Source organism: Eufriesea mexicana, unplaced genomic scaffold (assembly GCF_001483705.2).
Source record: "Eufriesea mexicana isolate 0111107269 unplaced genomic scaffold, ASM148370v2 scaffold4094, whole genome shotgun sequence".
In the NCBI taxonomy this organism is placed as follows: domain Eukaryota; kingdom Metazoa; phylum Arthropoda; class Insecta; order Hymenoptera; family Apidae; genus Eufriesea; species Eufriesea mexicana.
This window is the reverse complement of record NW_016912091.1, coordinates 80,603-101,455: the sequence shown is the minus strand read 5'-3', so window position 1 is coordinate 101,455 and position 20,853 is coordinate 80,603. Positions and strand designations below refer to the sequence as shown.

The following is a 20,853-nucleotide window of genomic DNA, read 5'->3' as shown; positions in this document are numbered from 1 at the left end:
TTATAATAATTCATAATTCGAATCTTGTGATCGCTCCCTATTTTTTTCAGAAAATTGAATCTGTTTAAAATGTCATTAATCAAGCTGCAGAATTTATTGTTTATAATAATTCGTAATTGTGATTTATTATTTATTATTTATAATAATTCATAATTCGAATCTTGTGACCGTCCCCTATTTTCTTGGAAAATTGCATCTGTTTAAAATGCTATTAATGAATTTGCAGAATTTATTATTTATAATAATTCGTAATTGTGAATGTTGTGACCTTAAAGAAACACGTATGCTATCATTCGAAAGTATGAATAGAATGAATTAACACGTCCCCTATTTTCTTGGAAAATTGAAGCTGTTTAAAATGTCATTAATGAATTTGCAGAATTTATTATTTATAATAACTCGTAATTGTGAATCTTGTGACTTTAAAGAAACACGTATGCTATCATTGGAAAGTACCTAAATTTTGTAAGGTGTGATTAAATTATGAAATAAAGTAAAATCTACAATAACTTTTATAGCTATATATCTATCCTTGTATCTACATACAGATCTTACTTTATTTGAATGCTGAAATTACTTTACTCTATAATACTTGGTTTAAAATTTTATTAATAATTTAAATTATTTTATTAAAAATCTAATAAAATCAAAATTTTATTAAATACGGTTTTGATAAATTTTATGTTCACTTAATTTTCTCCTACATATAATTAATTAACCCTAACAATTTATTTTTATTCTACACAATGAATGTCCTGTATAATAAGCAATTTTGTAATTCAGTAAGTAATGTATAATAAGATTTTTCGTCTCCCTTTAATTGTTTGCTAGATTTATTATCATCCCTAAGAGAGAATGAGAGGACGAAGGATAAAAAAAAGAAAGAGAGCGAAGAACATCCTAAATATCGGTGAAATAATTAACATTCTAAGAAGGAACCACCATAAGGAGGACAATAAAGTGAACAATTTCTACGAAGGCGAAGTAAAAGCTGAGGTCAGCTATTATCTGATGAATCAGATAAAAAGGTACCTCTGCTTGGCCAAGCGTTACAGACATGCAAGATTTAAGACCGAAGGAAGACCGTATAGAACGTACATGAATGGCTGATACAGCTGGTAAAATCTGTAACGAGATTTCGAATTCAAAAATCACTTATGCAGCGAATTAGTTATGCCATCGGGTCAAGGTAACTCTCGGTCTTTCAATGGTAACTGAACTTTACGAAGGTTGAGCTTGCGGAATAAAATGTTACGTAAACTCATTCATTGAGCCAAAAATAGAAGTGCTGCTACGTCCAGCTTCAGATATAATTCTTAAAATACTGACCAAGTCTGAAAATAAATCTCGGCAGAAATCGAGTCGAACGTAATAACACAACTACTATATCTCGTGTTTCCAAATTTGGTAATCTTCGGAAATATAATTTCAATAACAATCATTAATCAACAGCGAGGAGGAAAATATTAATCTTATAATATTTACTCCAAATATCAAACTTCCAGGCAAATAATAATATATTAATATCATTATTATTAATAATAATGGACATTTGGGTATTCCAATTTTCTTTTTTAATAACAACTATTAATAATAATTATTGAATAACGATTATTATTCAATGTCGAGTAGAGAAATATTAATCTTATAATATTTACTCCAAATATCAAACTTCCAGGCAAATAATAATATATTAATATCATTATTATTAATAATAATGGACATTTGGGTATTCCAATTTTCTTTTTTAATAACAACTATTAATAATAATTATTGAATAACGATTATTATTCAATGTCGAGTAGAGAAATATTAATCTTATAATATTTACTCCAAATATCAAACTTCCAGGCAAATAATAATATATTAATATTATTATTAATAATAATAATGGAAATTTTCCAGAAAATTCCAATTTTCTTTTATATTCAAAGAATTGGACCTTAAACTTGGTAGATGAATTAAACTTCTTATTTTAATTGCAAATTTATTTGCATTTAAAATAATCATTCCATGAGAATAAATAAAGGTTGCCTCAAGAAATCAGTAGAATTTTCATTAAAAAGTTTACAAATAAAGATACGAAATACAACAGGAGTTATCATATATTGCATATTGACTCTATAATTATACAATATAAAATAAGACTAGACGAACGATATTATAGCGAGCTATTTGAGTAGTTTTTGGCAAGTATCAATACTAAATCTTACATGTACTTGGTGAGGGTGGAAGACGCTATCTCTCAAAAGCTCCTGCCAAATAGCAAGATACTTAACTCGGAAATGCTACATCCACTTGGACCTCCAAAGTGTCTACCACAACTGCAGAAAAACGTCCATAATTTACCAAAACCAAACACATAAATTTCTCATGAAAATTTGTGAAAGTTAAATCTCCTCTATCCAACCTAAAACTACCAAACGAATCAAAATAACCAATTTTCAAACATTTTATGTTTACCATCGATAAAAGTGTATACAGCTATTTTCGAATAAATTAATACTGACATTTATCAAGATAGAAAAGTAATCACACAGACTTGATTATTTTCGTTACAACGCTTTAATTAATCTTATCTATGTACACTGTGTTTAAATACAAGCCACAGGTCGGTGAAACTTAATGCTAATGAGGAGTCAACGAGAAGAGTCGATCTCTGACTACGACGTCTTACCCAATCCTCGTGTAACGCTTAAGGGACTCGAGACGAGACAACCTAACTGAATTTGGCACATCGAAATGAAGGAAATAGGCTCCTTCGATCGTTACGAAAACAAATTGCGTAACGGAACGTAACCGGAAAATTAACGCGAGGAATTTGCCAACAAGTTGTTCAAACGCTGTCGTAAATAAGCACCTCTCGCAAGTTTACGTCGTAAACAAACACAAAAGCTCGGGACTATTCGGATTATAAGACAGGGGGGAGGAAAACAGTTGGAGTACTTATTCCTCCACTTAAATGGATCATTTTATCTTGAAACGGTTCCAATAAAAGATTACTTCCAATAAAAATTGTGGAAATAAAAATAAAGTCCCAAGAAAGGAAAAATTTAATGGTATCTTGAAGTATCTTGAAGAATCCTGAGTACATGAAGTAATCCTGAAGTATCCAATCTGGAGGTACAATCAACGAGTTCATGTGATAAATAAACGCAGAATTTCTTGATTTAAAAACGATTTAACACTAGAACTACCGATCTTTAGTGGGTACCTAACTATAACGTGCACAGATTATAGTAATTTTAGCGATATGATATGAGTGAATATATTGATTACAATTCTTTCTTAATACAAGTTGATACCAATTTTATTCTTAAAGCAGGTGTATGTGTTCGATGATTGCAAAGAGAAAAATTCTGGGACTATTTTGACTGGGTTGCTAGTTTTAGTGTTAAAAACGATGAAGAACAATGAGATTTCCCAATTGGCAATAGTTAAAGTATTTCTTGTGATCTAAAAGAAAACTATTGAAACTTCTGATCTATGTTACAAGTCCACCTTGTGAACAAACAAGTGAAACGTTTTAACAGCTCCTTCAATCAAATGAACCCTTTGCACACCTAGTTCTTCCTCAATTTCCTGTCCAGTAAGTGTTCCTTATTTTAAGTGCTTAGGTAAATCGATGGGAATTAATTGAAATATATTTTGTTTGCTCGTTGTGTTTACTCGTCAAGTGTGACTAAAAATTTTCTGGAGTGAAATTAATATCGGGCCACAGCCTGCAAAGGAGTGCAAAGGATTAATATACAAGCTATATACGTTAAAATTCTCTAGTTACGCGAATAAAAAGAAGAAAAAGGCAATAATATCGAATTGAGCAAAAATAACTGACCAAATCCAAACTCTTCTCACGGTCCAGAATTCGAAACGTCGTTACCTTGCCTGAGAATGCTTTCGTAGATTCTGTAAGTGGTCTCGCAATCAGCCTCCCTCAGAGTAGGATACCTCGCGCCGCCATCCAGACTCTGGCTCCTATTCCGAAAATCCTCCTCCTTCTTCCTAGGCGGGTCCTGGCACTCGCTTTGTCGCCTGATGTGCCCCAGTCTTCTCCCGAAGTGTCGTATCATCTCCTGAATACTGTAATGATGATGATGATGAGGCTTCTCGTGATCTCCAGTCGGACTTGGCGACGTAGGTGAGGCTCTTCCGCTGCTCGTCTGGTGGTGCTGTGGGTGCGGTGGGTGCAGCTGATGAACGTGATGAAGGGGATGATGGTGGTGGATAGACTGGTGATGGTGGCTGCTACCGTGGATGGTGTGATACACCGAGTGATGGTGAATGCCGTGATGATGAGACGAGCTGTGATTGGAAGAGTTGGACCCGTGAGACGAGCCATAGGACGTTGAAGAACCGTAAGAATAGGTCGAGCTCACTGAACCTCTGGAAATTTGTTTTTGGATGTGTTTATGATTTAACAGCTCCTGCAGAATCTTCGTGTCGTGGTGTCTCGTGTCAGACGCGGAGGAGCTCTTGTCCTGGTGATGATGGTGATGGACTGTCCTCGTGTCGCCATTGTGGGAGTTATGGTGAGACAGTAGGTGGCTTATTCCGTGCATCTTGCTCAATAAAATTCTTCTCTTCTTTTATTTCGTGTAAAATTAAAATCCTTTTCGTCGTTTATCGTTTAACTGGAGATTCTAAATTGGGCAGTCTTTTCTTCTCTGGCTTCGATGTGGCTGGACGATCCACGGGATCTTGTCGTTGTTCGTTAACGAGGTAGGGAAGACGGTGTTTCGGCGAGGCTGTGACAAACAATCAGGCACTATTTTAACAGAATAGACAAAAGTGGACATTGTTCGAGACACGTGGACGTATCGATAGCGAGGATTCCACGGGTATAATCCGACTCGTCGGCTGTGAATCTACATGCACAAGATAGCTGCTGGTTTTCGTAACAACGCAGTTGGGTATTTTAATAACGGAAATAAATCCCGAGGATTTTGCTCGATCCGCGTGAATAGTGGAGGTACACAGGGGATTAATGTTGTCCGACGGATTTGCTCGTTGCAAATGAAGTTCGTCGCGAAATTCCTAAATTTAGCAGAGGTTCGAACTCTTACTTGCCGGCTCGCAGCTGACGCAAACGAACCGGGAGCAAAATACTTGTAACCCGTCTGAATTGCTTGCAAATGGTACGGAATGCGTGCTGTGTATCCGCGATTTCTGCGCGACTAGCGACCTCGTGTTGCCAATATGCACGCGTTGTGATCATCGACGATTAAGCGACTTTATGCATGGGATAGTTCGAAATTTAGATGGAAATTTAGATTCACGCGTAAGGACGAATCAATTTCTGGCAACGTGAACGATCTCGACATCTATAAACAACTGACTTCGTGAAATAGCCACGATTCCCCGCGTGATACGGGACATTGCATGCGCATCTGGCATGATCGCAAAGTTGCAAATGCATTCGATCGACACTTAGAATTTAAACGCTCTGCGATAAACGTTAACGTTTAAATTTCACCCAAGCATATGCAACAAATAGTATCCAAATACCAAAAAATTTACAAATTCTTCTGCTTTCGACCCCCAAGAAGATACAGAATTTCCCATTGGAAGATACATATAAATAATTCGATTAAAAATTAATTACTCAATATTCTCTGATCATATAATAGCATTCACTAAGCACGTATAACAACCTGAACCAAACTCGTTCGTGTAAGGTGGAGTTTAGAAAATTCCACATGGTCTGAAATAGTTGCCATATAACGATGATTGCACATTTCTATTCGTGTTAACATTGCAGTGATATAGGAAATAATAAACATTAATTTACACTGTTTGTACTGTTGGTCACCGAGGTTTGTAATATGCTTGATCGTACTAATATCAAGATTATTAACCCTTTACACTCGACGATTTTTTGGCTAGAGAAGAGTAGAAATTCAAAGATTCTCTACTAAAAAACTGACGATACTTTTTTGAGCAGTAAATAAAGAATTGTATGATAATAGAATTGGAAAATTATTAATTTTCGATACCTCAAATTTGATATATTAATTATCATCGATCTTCTAAATTTTATGAAATGATGACTGAAGCTCACCTCCCAAGTGCAAAGGGTTAATTTAAGATTCATATCTAGGTTAAAACAATTCCAATAATTTTCAATAATGACAATTTTTCAAGTGATCTGAGGATAGTGATATTATTTTACGCTTATTTTTGTCTACTTTTTATACATTTTTTTATTTCTTTATATCTAAACCGATTTTTTAAGATATCTTTTTATTAATTCAGATGCCACTAAATTTTTTATTTCCTATTGATCAAAAAATGGTGAACCGAGGATTGCGATATTATTTTACATTTATTTTTTTCTACTTTTTATATATTTTGTTATTTCTTTACATCTAAAGCGATTTTTTAAAATATCCTTTTATTAATTCAGATATCACTAAATTTTTAATTTCCTATTTATCCATAAATAACATTGTTATTAATAGTAATTGATCCCCTTTTATCGGATGTTAGTTGCACACAATTTTTTAAGGTAATAATTTAAAAAAAAATAAGGTAATAATAATTAATAAATTTTTGAAGTAATTTAAATTTCCCTATTTCTCTAAAAGAAATGTCGAATATTTCTCGGTATATTGGACTTCGACTTATACCTTTAAGTAAGCAACATAGATAAATCTGCCAACGTGTAATTTCATTCGACGATATGGAATGAGGAGGAAATTTTTCTGCAAATCAAAACAGGAAGACAATTGACACAGCAAGGAATTATCTGATATAACTCTTCCGTTCTAGAAGCAAGACTATTTAGTTCAATTAAAATCGATCGTTAAGTATCTAACGACAGGCTCGTTGAACTTTGTTACCGAGTAAACTTTATCGTCGATTGCTCAAGATTTAAACGTGGAAACAAATCCGGTCTGAACAAGAGCAAACTGAAAGGAACGAAATGACAAATTGCGTGATTGGATACGGAATCAAATGTACGGACGAATGTAAGTATTACTTAAACGTGTGTTATGGTACTTGAATTGATGTGTCAGGCACATCCTCGAGGGTTAAATTAGAATTCAGGAGGAAGCATTTAGCACATGCGGCTGATTGCGAGATTGGAGGAAGTACTCCGAGCTACCGATTATCGTGTTGTTTCTACGTGAATGATCCCATTTTCCTATTACTCAAAATAAAGGAATTTCATACTGGGCAACTGATTTCAAACGGGGTGAAATTCTCTTTCGGTTAACGACGAAGTAATTTTAATTATGAATCGTATAATTACATCGACGTAAATTATCATATATTATTATATATTATTGCATTAATATAAAATTATATTAACTGTATTATTTATATTGTAGGATAGCATTGCCAAAGAAATCGCGAATCGGCCATTGCCAATAAAAACAAATTATAAACCGACCAATATTTTCTAAAAGCAAGTGGAAAAGTTATTTTGGGTAACAAAATTAAGTTGAGTGGCTCCCCTACGGGGAGGTGAAGCGTAGGCCAAGAAAAGCATAAAACCAGGGCCCTTGACGACCAAAACAGAGTCCTTAGAAATCAATTGTGACCAGCACGAGCGTGAGTCGCTTGGTGTTGGAAAGAGAGTTAAATTAGAGTGCGTCTTTGTGTGTTTTCGTTGCATTAACTTGGTGTTATTTTCCTAAGTTAAAATAGTTTCACGAGTTTTGAGTGTGTGTTATTCCATTCTTGTTGTTTTGTCAATTTTTGGTGCCTCAAAACCAGTTCTCGCCATCCTACAATGTTGACACTTTATAATTTCAATTTCACTTGTTTTTAACAGAAGAGATTACAATTACTGAACACAATTGTGTACCATAATCTCAAATCTAGGCATTCATAAATTCTATGGAAGAATCTAGACTAACTTATATTGTATTACATTGTACTTGTGTAGTGTGATTCTAGTGTAATGATATAACAACAAAATACAATAGCAAAGCTATCAGTAAATGGAAGAAAATTAAAAATATAATAAATTAAAAGTAAAATTGAAAATGATGAATAACTAAGAATATAAAATTATACAGATTCATTATATTTTCAAATATCTTCCTCTTGTGACTATAAACTTTAAAAGATTTCTTCAAGGTGTTCCATAAACTTTGGAATGCTTCCTTGAGGACCATTTAGAGGGTAAGACCGATTTACTTTAGTATCGTTTGAACGTTCACGCTTTCTGAAGTCCCAGTGTTATCAGGAAGTCGAAATCGGGGCGCTAACCTCCCAGTTGTATACTTGGAAATGTCCCGATTTTGACAACGGGGTCGTCGATGTGGCAAATTTCGGGGTCGTGGCAGGGAAACTGGGTCATATCGATTGACTGTCTGCCCATTCTGGAGGAGTGCACGCTCAAAGAAATTATTATAGCTCTCCTTTCTTTACCTCTTTTGTTCGACGAAACGAGGAGTAAAATTGGTCGAAGAAGCTAAGACAAGGAACTCTCGGGCAACAATACCGAAAGCTAAATTCGAATCGCGATCCCGCATCCTCCTGAGATTCCTTTCCTTTCGTTTATCTTATTATACTTCGGAACTTTATTATGTAAGAAAATCAAAAATGATTTGCTCCACGATATTTCAACCTGTGGGATAAAAAGATATTTTACTGAGAATTGTACGTGAAATGTATTCATAATACACCTACATATATGCTGAAATAATACTAAGTTAGCTAATAAGTAGAGCATAAGGCTGTTTCTATGTCAAGCGAATTGATTATCATTTTATACTAAATATAATAATATCTTTTTTAACCAACCTAATATACAAATATGTATGCTGGTAACTATAAAAGCAGCTTAAGATGAAAATATAAAAGAAATGAATTTTTTACTTATTTTGTATTACATCTATATACCTTGGGATAATCTAAAACTATTTTTGTAACGTAACAGAAGCTAAAACTGGTAAAATCTAGGTTCCTAATAGTTTTAATATTCCTTATATTATTTGAGAATTTAAATATTTATATGAATATAAAACTATTTGAATATAAAGCAACGAATCTTAGCTTTGAGTATTGAGAAAGTTTGTTAAATGTAATACATATCATGTAATAATTATACCGGGATAATAAGTCATGGTGACGTCTGCAGAATCATTATTCTTCCAATCACGCATAGCATTTATAACGGAAATCGTTTCCAGCATATCATTCAGAGAAATACGCATTGAAAGAATAATATACGGTTTAAATGATAATGAAGACTCCCAATGTAACCTATTAATTTTCAGTGATACTAATATCTCAATAAAATATGTCAATACTTATTTACTTAGTGACCTCAATGAATTTGTTAATCTGATAATAATTGAAGTTTTATACAATAAATAACTAATAATAAATTCTTACCAGTTTCAACACTACGCCAATCTTTACAATCCATACAACAATGTATCAAATTAATTCTTGGTAGCTTCACTAAAAAGGTTGAAATATTACTGAATATCGATAAAAATTAATGCAATGTTAATGATTCGCGTAACTTAAGTATGAGGTTGATTATATACTACTCTATATCCTCGTGCAAATTTATCGCGTTCGTCGTTTTGCATTTAAGATCACACCCTTCTGGCTAGAGAGTTTACTACGTTCTTCCTAAATGTTCCCTTCTCGATCGATGGAAACTCCTGGTTTCGGCGCAATTTCGATGGGGGTTTACGCGCAAAGGCGATAGCCCTTCCAGGGCTGTTACTCCTACAATCCAAGTCACCCTTGGAGAAGCTAACGTCTACTGGTTAACTTTGGAAAGTTGCGAAAAACAAGTCCTTCTTACAGTGGATCAATTCTGAAATTACGATGACCAAAATAAGAAATTTTATACTTAAAAAACATGTAATATGTTATGTAATATAACAAAAAAGAAAACAAAAAAGTACACAATGGAAGTTTTAAAAGAAGTGCTATACATAGAATATAAATAACTAATTAAGTTCAATGTATGACTAAAAGTCATGCAAAATATTAGAAAATGCATACCATGACAATAAAATTTCGTGCGAAAATTTTTACAGTGAAATCGAATTACATTCTAATAATACTGTACAATCCCACTATTTTCTAATTCTGTATCTCTCTTAGAATATTTTTATATTTTCCGTTCTTCTTTCTGTTGCAAAGCTAATCTTGAAATCGATGGAAAAAATATTTCAATGGATTTTACATGATTTCTTATATCACGATTATAAACGTCCGTCATATTTATGTATGCACATAATGTACAGAACGTATAAGAATCGTATAATCATAGAGAGAACTTTAAAAATGTTAATACTCGTGAAGAAAAAATCCAGGTCAATATGATCATAAGCACAATGACGTTAAACAATTTTAAAAAGAAGAAAAATATAAAAAGAATACCAAGTTCAATATCAACAACCATTTTCCAACTTCTGTTTATTTTCTTAACTTCTTTTTATCCAGACTACCTCTTTGTTATTTCTTCAGCTTTATCAATACGGTTTTATCGCTCATGTAAGGCATCAAGCACAACAAATATTTTACAACGCTGCTTATCTTAATGAGCAAAAAATGGTATGACAATAACTCGTCCAACTACTTCATATGTTATCATCCATAAAAAAAAATATCCATAGAGAAACGACTTACAATATCTGAAACAGTAAAGTCACCGAAAAGGTTAAATTCGAAACATGAGCAAGGCGAAAAATTACATCAAAGAATCTATAAATATGTTACATTGTCAACTTACGTACCGTTAGAATACCTCTAAGCGTATTCTCTTGGTTTGGTGCAGAGGTTCATCGAATCGACCTTTAAAATGTCAAACACAATGTGGTTACGCCGTGAAACATTACCGGCACACGGCAAACATACCTGCTGTATAATACGTACACACCAATTACAACCATGTGTACCGCGATCCGGCATCGGACGATACGTTCAATCCGTCCTATTCCTGTTTACCTTACGGAAACATCAATATTTCGTCACGAGCTCGTTCAAATTAAGTTGCCGCCTTCAAGGGCAACGATTAAATTCACCAAATCGACCACGTACTGTAATAGGTTATAATGATCTAAAAAGATACATTTACAAACGTACAGAATGACTCATTCGAAACGAACAACCTTAAAATGTAATTCATAACCTCACTAACACGTTATTACGATTGGATAATACGTAAATTACGAAGTATATTACACGTTAAAATATTTTCGTGAAGAATCGATTACTATTTCGAAATAAAAAAGCGAAATCTATATTTTTATCAACCATGTAGATTCAAGGTTTAAAACGGTCAACGTAAATTACATTAATATTAATAATTCACGAGGAATATATTCTCGAGTTATTTTGCATAAATGCTTGTCAGAGTTCAACGTTCGTCCTCCCCCCACCACTCTAAGGTGTCGTTGCACGAATGATCCTAACCTATATTGGAACGTGACTAATTATTCGATATTTCTAATAGTATTACCGCATGTGATCTAAGGTCCCATTAAAACGCAACGAATCTAACAATTCGAAACCTAACCAATCATTGCATATGTAGTAAAAGATAAAATCGGAAGCATAGAAATATTTCCAGGATACACTGTATACCGATCGATTTACACGATCCATTTACATCGACAAACGAGCGTAGCGAGTTTATGCGCATCGATACTTCCAATACCAGGGACTAGCAAAACGTTTCACGATCATTCTTCACGCTTCCGTTTACCTGTGCTCTCGTGACGCGACAGCGTTTCTATTTCGAGAGCTCGAAACGTTCGACGCGTCGCGAATATGTCGCCACACTCGACACTTGCGATTCAAACGCCCCCCCTGCCTTCAGCCGTTTATTAATGAAAACGCAGCCGAGGTACTTCGGCACTTCAGCGAACGAGGAAGGCCGTTACAAAGTATGCGCGCGCCGACTGAACGTGCTGCATTGCACGAATAACAACGCACAAAAGACGGCGAACTTTTGTTGCGCATTATACGTTTGCTTTGACATCTATCGAAGAAAGTGAGCCTGTCGTAATTTTTACACTTTCACTGGTAGTCCAAGAGGAAAGGTTAAGCAAGTTTCTGGTGTAAATTGAACGAATCTGAAGCAAAAAGGTTCTTTGAGATAACATAGCGGAGTTGAGCAAACGCGTGCGCGATAATTACATAACTAACCGTGCATCGGTAGGCGAATAAACAGGAAAATGATACGAAGCTTGAACGTATTGGAGATCGACTCTGATGCAGAATTATATTTTTGTAGATGTACATTTTTTAGATAAACAACAATTTCATCGAAATAATATGCAATATGAATTTATGATTTTAGGTTATTAAATGTATTCAAGCTTTATAATGAAATTGGATATTATTGAGGTTAGTTGAATTATTAATTTTAATCATAGAGCTAGTGTGCACGTACCGTGTATAATAAAATTGAGATTATATCATAGGTACGGGAATAAATTTGGAGATATTATTCAAAAGCTCAATAAGGATATGAATATCAAAAATATATATTTTATTAGATGCTGTTACTTCTTACAAATATCCTATTTTAAATAAAAGTAACTCGTGCAATTTTATAGTATGCTGTGTAAAAACAAGATGAATTATTTTGATAAGAAAAGAAAGGAATTTTTCTAGAGTGAAACAACAAATCCTAAAGATGGAAGAACTGAAGAGAAATGATGCATATTTGAACAATCAGGCAAAAGACTGGTGTGTGTAGGCGACAAGGACGTTCCAAGGTCAATTATGCTCTTTTAAACAAGCCTGACCATATCTCTTACCACGATCTCGAGAAATATAGCAAAGTCAATTGCAAAATTTTGTTGGCCAATTTTCAAACACGCCTACGAAATTTAATTAAACGTTCAGTAGCAACTTTACTCAACGGATTAATTAAATATCTTGCAAACATGTTATTACGTATTTTTTAATTGTTTTTGCAGAGGGCAAATTAGATGTACACGAACGAAAAAGGAAAAACATCCTATAATGCGTAGTTACTGGAAATAACATTAGAAATCAAGTACAAAAATGTCTTCGTCCATAGGATAATATATTCTAACATCTGCAATAACGTGGATTTGTTTATTTAACCGTGTCCAACTGACAGGACTCGAAATAGACAATATGTAAATAGGTTGACACACGCGAAGAGAATATGTTTACTATCAGAGGTATGGAGTTGGTTCCAGCATACAATTAAATTTTGTTATTTTACTTCTAAATTATATAGACAGACTATTACAACAAAAAATATTTTCAGCATTACCCAAGGAAATGTATATTTCTAATAATTCAGTATGTTTTAAATCTCGCATGCGTATTGTCACTGTTTTCATGACACAAAACCTTCAACGTGCATTTGCATATGAATTAGAATTCTATATGATGGAGAAACAACAAACAGATGGCATAAATTATTTTGATACGCGTAACTGCGTTATAAATAACGACAAATTTAACTAATAACACAGAAAAGAATATTTTACCTGAAATTTAGACATTAGGTTTAACGTTATATTTCATTTCTAAACAAGCAGAGGACATAAAGATGTCAAGGTTTTTTAAAAATTTCCTTTGTCTTTTTCGATGGAACAATGTCCTCCTTCATTCTTAAGTTAACAAGCTGACTATTCGTGAATAATACGGCATTTCTTCGTGTAAAACAGACCATTCAAATGTATCGCTAGACGAACACATTACCTTGGAGAGACGAATATACGAATGCACCTCTGAACTTCACTGGGCACGGACAAGAGCAGTCTACAAGTAGAGGTTCATTTCCATTCAACGTTGAAATACGTGGAACGGAAGGCTTGAAACGAAGCACGGTAACTATACGGGCCGAACTACTTCTCCCCTCACACACAACCCAATTACTATACCCACACGAATACTCGATTATAACAATGATATTTTGTTAAAAATATTCTAGTATTACATGTACAAAAACGATACAAGAAACGCTGTACGAGGCTCGTCAAATTCGATACAAGCCGCACGAGGTTTACCACACACGATACAAATCTTACTAGGTCGATTGGACCCGATATACACCGTACATGGACGATTGGACCCGACACGCACCGTACAAGGACGATTGGATCCGATACAAACCGGACAAGGACGATTGGATCCGACACTAACCGTACGAAGGCGATAGGGCCCGACTCAAATCGTATGAACACGACAGGACCCGATTCGAACCGTACTGGGCCGACTGGATCCGACTAAAAGCGTATGAAGGCGATAAGGACCCGACCTAAACCGTACAAAGGCAATTGAGCCCGATTCAAACGGTATTAGGAAGATTGGACTCGATATAACCCGTATATAAACCGATATAGACCTGGCATGAACTATACGATACACGGTAAACTCGATACAGACTATCAGTTTCGATGAGGGTACCTATAGATCTAGGGGACTTATCAAGGATCCAGAGTTTCCGAGACTCTAAAATCCAGAAGACTTTAGATTGCTAAGCCTTCGAAACTCTCCGTCCTTGATTCCTCTATTATTCTGATGGCTTGAGGACTCGGTGGTGAGTTGCGGTCTGAGGGGTTCCGTGGTATCCGTATCATATCTGTCTGGCTCTATTCAGTTTCTATATATTTGCATGTCGAACCGAATCCATTCAGTCGCCTTTTGTATGATACCAAATAAGTTTAGATATATACATATTGTCCGGAAAAGGCGCAAATTCATCTATTAGAGGCAAATCCGCTTTGTTGTGTTTAATGGTTCTGAAATTATAGATCGTATCACGCCAAATTCCACTATTGTTTGACTGAAGTGGCGCCACGTTAGAATTAATTTTTATCGGATTTAGTGCGGGATTATATCGAACAAATATGATTCACGGTAGACTGACGCATTCTTCCATTTGAGCATTGATTTCAAAAATGAAAATAAATTTGTTCGATATTATATGTATTCTCTATCAACGATATACATTTTTCTACGTGAAACACTATGCGTCGTGTATAATTATTAAATGAAATATACTGAAGACTTTGTAATGTTACGTATAGTCCATATTTTCGTTTAATGCAAGGGAAAAAATTTGCTTCAGAAAGAGACGAACTAAATTTAGACAGCACTGCCTGTGAAAAATTGTTTTTACCGTTTCTTTCATGGTACAATCATGATACAATCACCTCGTATTCTTTCGTTCTCAGGATACAACGCATAATCACGCGAATCATTTCTTAAATATCATTCTGCAAGGTGCACGTGTAGTCTTTATGTAACGACTGAAAAGAAAATGCTCAAAATACGATCATAGGTTGGCTCACGCAAAGCAAACGACCAAAAAAGCTGAGAAGAAATAAAAGAAGAAAAAGGATTTGTATGTATTGTATAAAGATTAACGGGTCGTTGATACTGGAAATCGTAACCGGGTCTCTGGCGTTACGTCACAATTCTGACATGCACTTTAATGTATAAGGCAGCACGAGACTACAGGGAGAAAATCGATTAAAACGATAACTATGTTTTGTGGCAAATGTCTAGACGTTAGAGATATCCTTTTCTGTGATTCGCCAGGGACCTTTAGAGCATAATGTGCAGCAGTGACCTATCTTTGTATTATCTCCAGTTCTTGTATTTGAATACTGATAAACTAGAACAGGTCATACCCTTTCGTAGTTTGCAAAATTATCACGATTTTAAGCCAGTTTGATTATTCTAAATGTTGATATGCAATGACACATTTGTATCAATGCCATAACACAATTCCATCTTTGATATACTCGTTTACGTAACAACATGATTGGAATTTCATGTAATACTAAGATTTAACGTAATTGAAAAGGTGGGTCACAGAAACAAATCAAATACACTTATTTCTTTTTTTCAAGAAATTTTTCAATACTGTAGGAGGATTATGTGATTGATAAAAATAAATAACCTTTTCATTTGACTATATTTTCCATGTTGATTCTTTACAGCTGCAATATGGAATTATAGAGATATCTCAGCCTCCTATTAAATCCAAAATTTTTCCAACGATAATAAACCTCGCTAATCTTCAACGATGTTTAAAAAATGCAAGATTTGGATTTATCGGCAGGAATGTTTAATAAAGTTGCACGTTTTAATGACTCTTTGCATACAGTATAGTCTCCTCACTGCTACAGTTAGTCCTCTAACTTTATAAACATCCCAAGAACCTCTGATTATTCTTCTCATAATCTACAACTAAAATTTCCAGTCTATTATTTCAAGTCTACTTTCGCCAGAAATTTGAGACAGAATTAAATTTAGGATTAGAAAAGCTGCATGAAATTTGACTAACCAAAAGCCATAATTAAAGCTACATTTCGAAGTTAAATTTCGCTAGTCCTTAACAAAGTTTGAAATACACAAGGCATTAATATTCAGTAAAGCTGCACGTTCCTCGCATTAGGGATTCCGCTAAAGACGCAGAGATATGCACGTTACGTGACGCACTAGCTATAGCGAATTAACTGCAGTGCTGCTGCGCAGTAAACAATGGCCAGTCAAAGGGCCGATTCTTTTTCGTTTACATTAGGAAACCCGATATCGCAGCACCGGTGGTGTCGGGACTGAAGGTATTACGTCGCGAAGACCTTGGACGTGGATTACAGAGGGCAGGTGCGACGATTCCTCGCGACGAATTGTAATTCGATTTAGGGAAATAGAAGCAACCGAGAACTACGTATACACGAGCACGCTCGCCTCAGAAAGCACGAGACCAAGCTAATAAGATAGAACGGTAACGAGATTTTAGAAGCTTCCGGTGGCGCTAGTAGTCCAACAACGCGCGCTTCATTATCGCGCCCAAGTTTCGTACGTCGATATCTCCGACTGCTTATTACGAACCAGTGGATTCATTGTTTCGAATGTTTTAACTGGATTCGTGTTAACCCATTAGCATCATTAGCATTATTATACGCGCAATTTTCCTGGACCTTGTCACCAGGGTGTGTATACAGGGTGTGTATACAAGAAACCGCGTCTTTCACAAAATTAAACATACATTGTACCCAAGTATCACAAAAGATGAATTAAAAAGTACTTCGTCCGGCTTGAAACTAATTTTGAACTATTAACACTAGAACTACCGATCTTTAATGGGTACCTTCGATATCTTCTAGAAGCAAATCGAAAAGTTATTCTATATAACAAAATTAAGTTGCGTGGCTCCCCTACGGGGAGGTGAAGCGTAAGTTAAGGAAAGCATAAAAGCGTGGTCCTTGACAACCAAAACAGAGTCCTTAGAAATCGGTTGTGACCAGCACAAGCGTGAGTCGCTTGGTGTTGGAAAGAGAGTTTTAAAAGAGCGCGTCTTTGTGCGTTTTCGTTTCGTTACCTTGGTGTTCTTTTCCTAAGTTAAATCAGTTTACGAGTTTTGAGTTTACGTTATCGCGTTCTTGTTCTTTCGACAATTTTCGGTGTCTCAAGACCAGTATTCGCCATCCTACATATATTAATTAATATCGGTCTTCCAAATTTTATAAAATGGCGACTGAGGGTCGCCTCTCGAGCGCAAAGGGTTAACACTAGAACTACCGATCTTTAATGGCTACCTAACTATAACGTGCACAGGTTATAGTAATTTCAAGCGGTACGGTGAATACGAGTGAATATATTGATTACAGTTCTTTCTTAATACGAGTTGATACCAATTTTATTCTTAAAGCAGGTGTATGTGTTCGGTGATTGCAAAAAGGAAAATTATGGGACCAGTCATTTTCACTGGGTTGGTAATTCTAGTTTTAAAGTCTACACGCTAGTAATACTACATCAAGTATTAAATATATTAGAAGTCATTAAGCGCGTAATGAATAATCGATACTTTAGACCCATCAATGAGCCAGTGAGTTCAATTTACTGCTGAAAAATGTTCCGATGTAACTCATCTAAATAACACGGAAGCTCCCAAAAATTGTGTCAGACCGTTGACGACATTTCGTATATTTACAGAAATTTCGTCACGATGTGATTATTAATACCCTGTGCGCTCGAGAAAGCAAAATCGTAAACAGTATAACAGGTAGTAAACAGAAACGCGGAAGTTCCATTTATGATATAAGCTAGTCAAAGGTTAAGGCTGAATCGCATGAAGAGGATTGGCATACATGCTCCTATATTCAGCGTATACGTAATTTCCTAATGAACGTTTCTTCATAGATTTTGCTTTAACCTTTTAAAAACAAGAGACTAGGAAATTTTGTAATTTTCATTTACTGTAATTTTACGACTAATTCAACAACTACCTGTGTTCCTCCTTTAATAGGAACAGGAAAAAATGAAGAACGATAGTAAACGAAAATTATACTTTTATAATAAGTAACATTTTAGATGTAACTATTTTATAAAACCTTATAATAATTAATAATAATTATAATTATAATTTGGAATGAAAAATGGTATATTTATATATAGCGTATGGGCCATTACTCTAGTAATAAACTCCATTTAAAATATTTTCCTACATTTCATTTTTAAAATTCGCGGGTCAAAGCGGTCGACCGATGAATACGAATGCACATAGATATGACGCGAATGAACATTTATTTACGACAGGTTTCAAAAAAGGTCCTTCACTCTGTACATAATATTCGCAAACACGTGAGTGAAACTCATCAGAAATTAAATTGTCCATGAAATTTCGATAACGCTTATTTGCTCGTCGCTTCTTCCTTTACTCTGTTCAAACAGGTGGACAATTTTTTGAAAGAGCTGTTCGCGTGTATAATAGTCATACGACGTAGTTAAACGAAAACTTTTGGATATCCCTGACAAAATATTTACTTCGCATCGAAAAGCATTCTAAACATTTTAAACATCGGCAAACACTTTTACCATGACTGAGAAGGTACCTACGAAAGCTGAGAGGTTAGGAAGAATGGGAAAAGCATAAATGCTGTAACAGAGGCGTGTGAAACAATGGGAACGAAGCGTAAACGCGGTATATGATTTTATTATACGATGAAAGGCCTATAAACAAGCGTTTTAACGTTTCGCCTCCTCCCAAAACACGTTTCCGGTTTCATACATCGATACGATCGACATGTGGATCTCGGAACCGGTTCTTCAAGGCCGATGAAGACCCGCCAGTTCCACGCTGCACTTCCAGAACCAGCTGTAGCGAAGCGTTTACTATACTACTTAAGAAGTACTTCGACGACCGACCTACATATCTAGAAGCATGTAAATCGTGTTCCACGAATAATCGAGAGTATTATCTGAAATTGGTTCATTACATCATAGCCTTTTCATTTTTAAAAAGTTATATTAATTTCGTCAATTTTGAACATTTCTTTTTACTCTTATATTTACACTAAGTTGGAGATTTATATTGTTTTAATAAATTTTAAAGACTGGAAAAATTATATTAATTTTATGAACTTAAAAAATTCGTTTATTTGTGTATTTATATTATATTTGTAAATTTTGGAGGCTCAAATTGGTTGTATCAATTTCATTACATCATAGCCCTTTCATTTTTTAAAAATTATATTAATTTCGTCAATGTTGAACATTTCTTTTTACTGGTATATTTACACTAACCCTTTAGCTGGAGATTTATATTGTTTTAATAAATTTTAAAAAGACTCGAAAAGTTATATTAATTTTATAAATTTAAAAAATTCGTTTATTTCTGTATTTATATTACATTTGTAAATTTTAAAGGCTCAAATTGCTTAGATTAATTTTATAAATTTAAAAAATTAATCTATTTGTGTATTTATGTTATATTTGTAAACTCTGAAGACTCAAATTGCTTACATTAATTTTATAAATTTAAAAAATATTTTGTAAATGGATTTATGCGTTTATATTGTATAAATTTTGGAAATTTTTTTTGTAAATTCATGTAACGATAATTTCGTAAATTTCTAAGACTTTTCTTTTGTATTTAAACGAAAGCTATACATTTAAAATTAATTAAAAATTTAACGATAGTTTATTTACTGGGAATGATTTTTTGTTACCTCTGATTTGACAGGATCAAGTTAATTTATCACCGTTTATCGCGAATCATTATAATTTGCAACGTGTAATGCAATAATTGAGACTTCATACGAAAATAAATTAACGTAGATAATAAACTGGTCTAGATAAACAACAAAAATTATTATTAGCCATGTTACGAATATCCCTCTGATAATCAACCTATAAAATATTTCATTAATTTATATACCAGTCAACGAATGAGTCATATAGCCGAGCAACAAAAATTTGTTTTCCGTACGTTCGTGTTATCAAAGACACGTAGCTGTGTGACGTCTGTTTATTCACGATTGCGATATCGTACTATTGTATTGATACTAATATTTTCAACAAAACTGATACAAAGTACGATACCATTAATAAGTTCGCCAATCGGTCAAAATAACATTTCGACGACGCAAACTGTACAAAAGAAACAACAGTCAGTCAAAATGACTATTTAATATTTTCAGCTACCTTTTACGAATAAAGTAACATTTTACATAATTTATACTCCATTTTCATAGTAACTTAATTATTTAATAATAAGCCCTCGCTATAACCTAGAACTATCTGAATTACCATCATCACACATCTCCAATTATTTCCTATATCGATTGATCATGGAACAACAATTAATTCCGAATAATCAAATTGTATGGCTGCTAACAGGTCTTACAACCTTGAGGCAACGCTCATGGAACACACCATCTTTCAAACACGATAAATATTCGAAACAGACTTCAACCATAGTTCTAACTTTAGTTCTAAATTCTGAAAATAAAGATCATTCGATACAGCGATATTTTTTGAGCACCTACACCGTGACGAATGTTAAAATAACTAGATGTTATCTTACACTGCAAACGTGTAATTAGTTAATAATAAAATATAGTAATATTAATAATATTAATATAAAATATAATA

General features: G+C 34.2%; 1 protein-coding gene across 6 annotated transcripts in view; it reads right to left on the bottom strand.

The window, feature by feature from the left end:
• The window catches only part of LOC108551429 (SNF4/AMP-activated protein kinase gamma subunit), a 100,429-nt gene that overhangs the window by 63,183 nt on the left and 16,393 nt on the right, over window positions 1-20,853 (bottom strand). The window contains exons 1-2 of one of the 6 annotated variants that reach the window (XM_017905595.1): window positions 4,382-4,419; window positions 3,881-4,080 (exon numbers count right to left, since the gene is read on the bottom strand). The exons of 2 other annotated variants lie outside the window; for them this stretch is intronic. In XM_017905595.1, the coding sequence (XP_017761084.1) occupies window positions 3,881-4,070 (190 nt within the window). In that variant the 5' untranslated portion in view covers window positions 4,071-4,080; window positions 4,382-4,419. Of the gene's footprint in view, window positions 1-3,880; window positions 4,903-20,853 lie in introns of those variants that run through there. 3 more of the 6 variants (XM_017905593.1, XM_017905591.1, XM_017905592.1) reach the window with 3 other exon arrangements.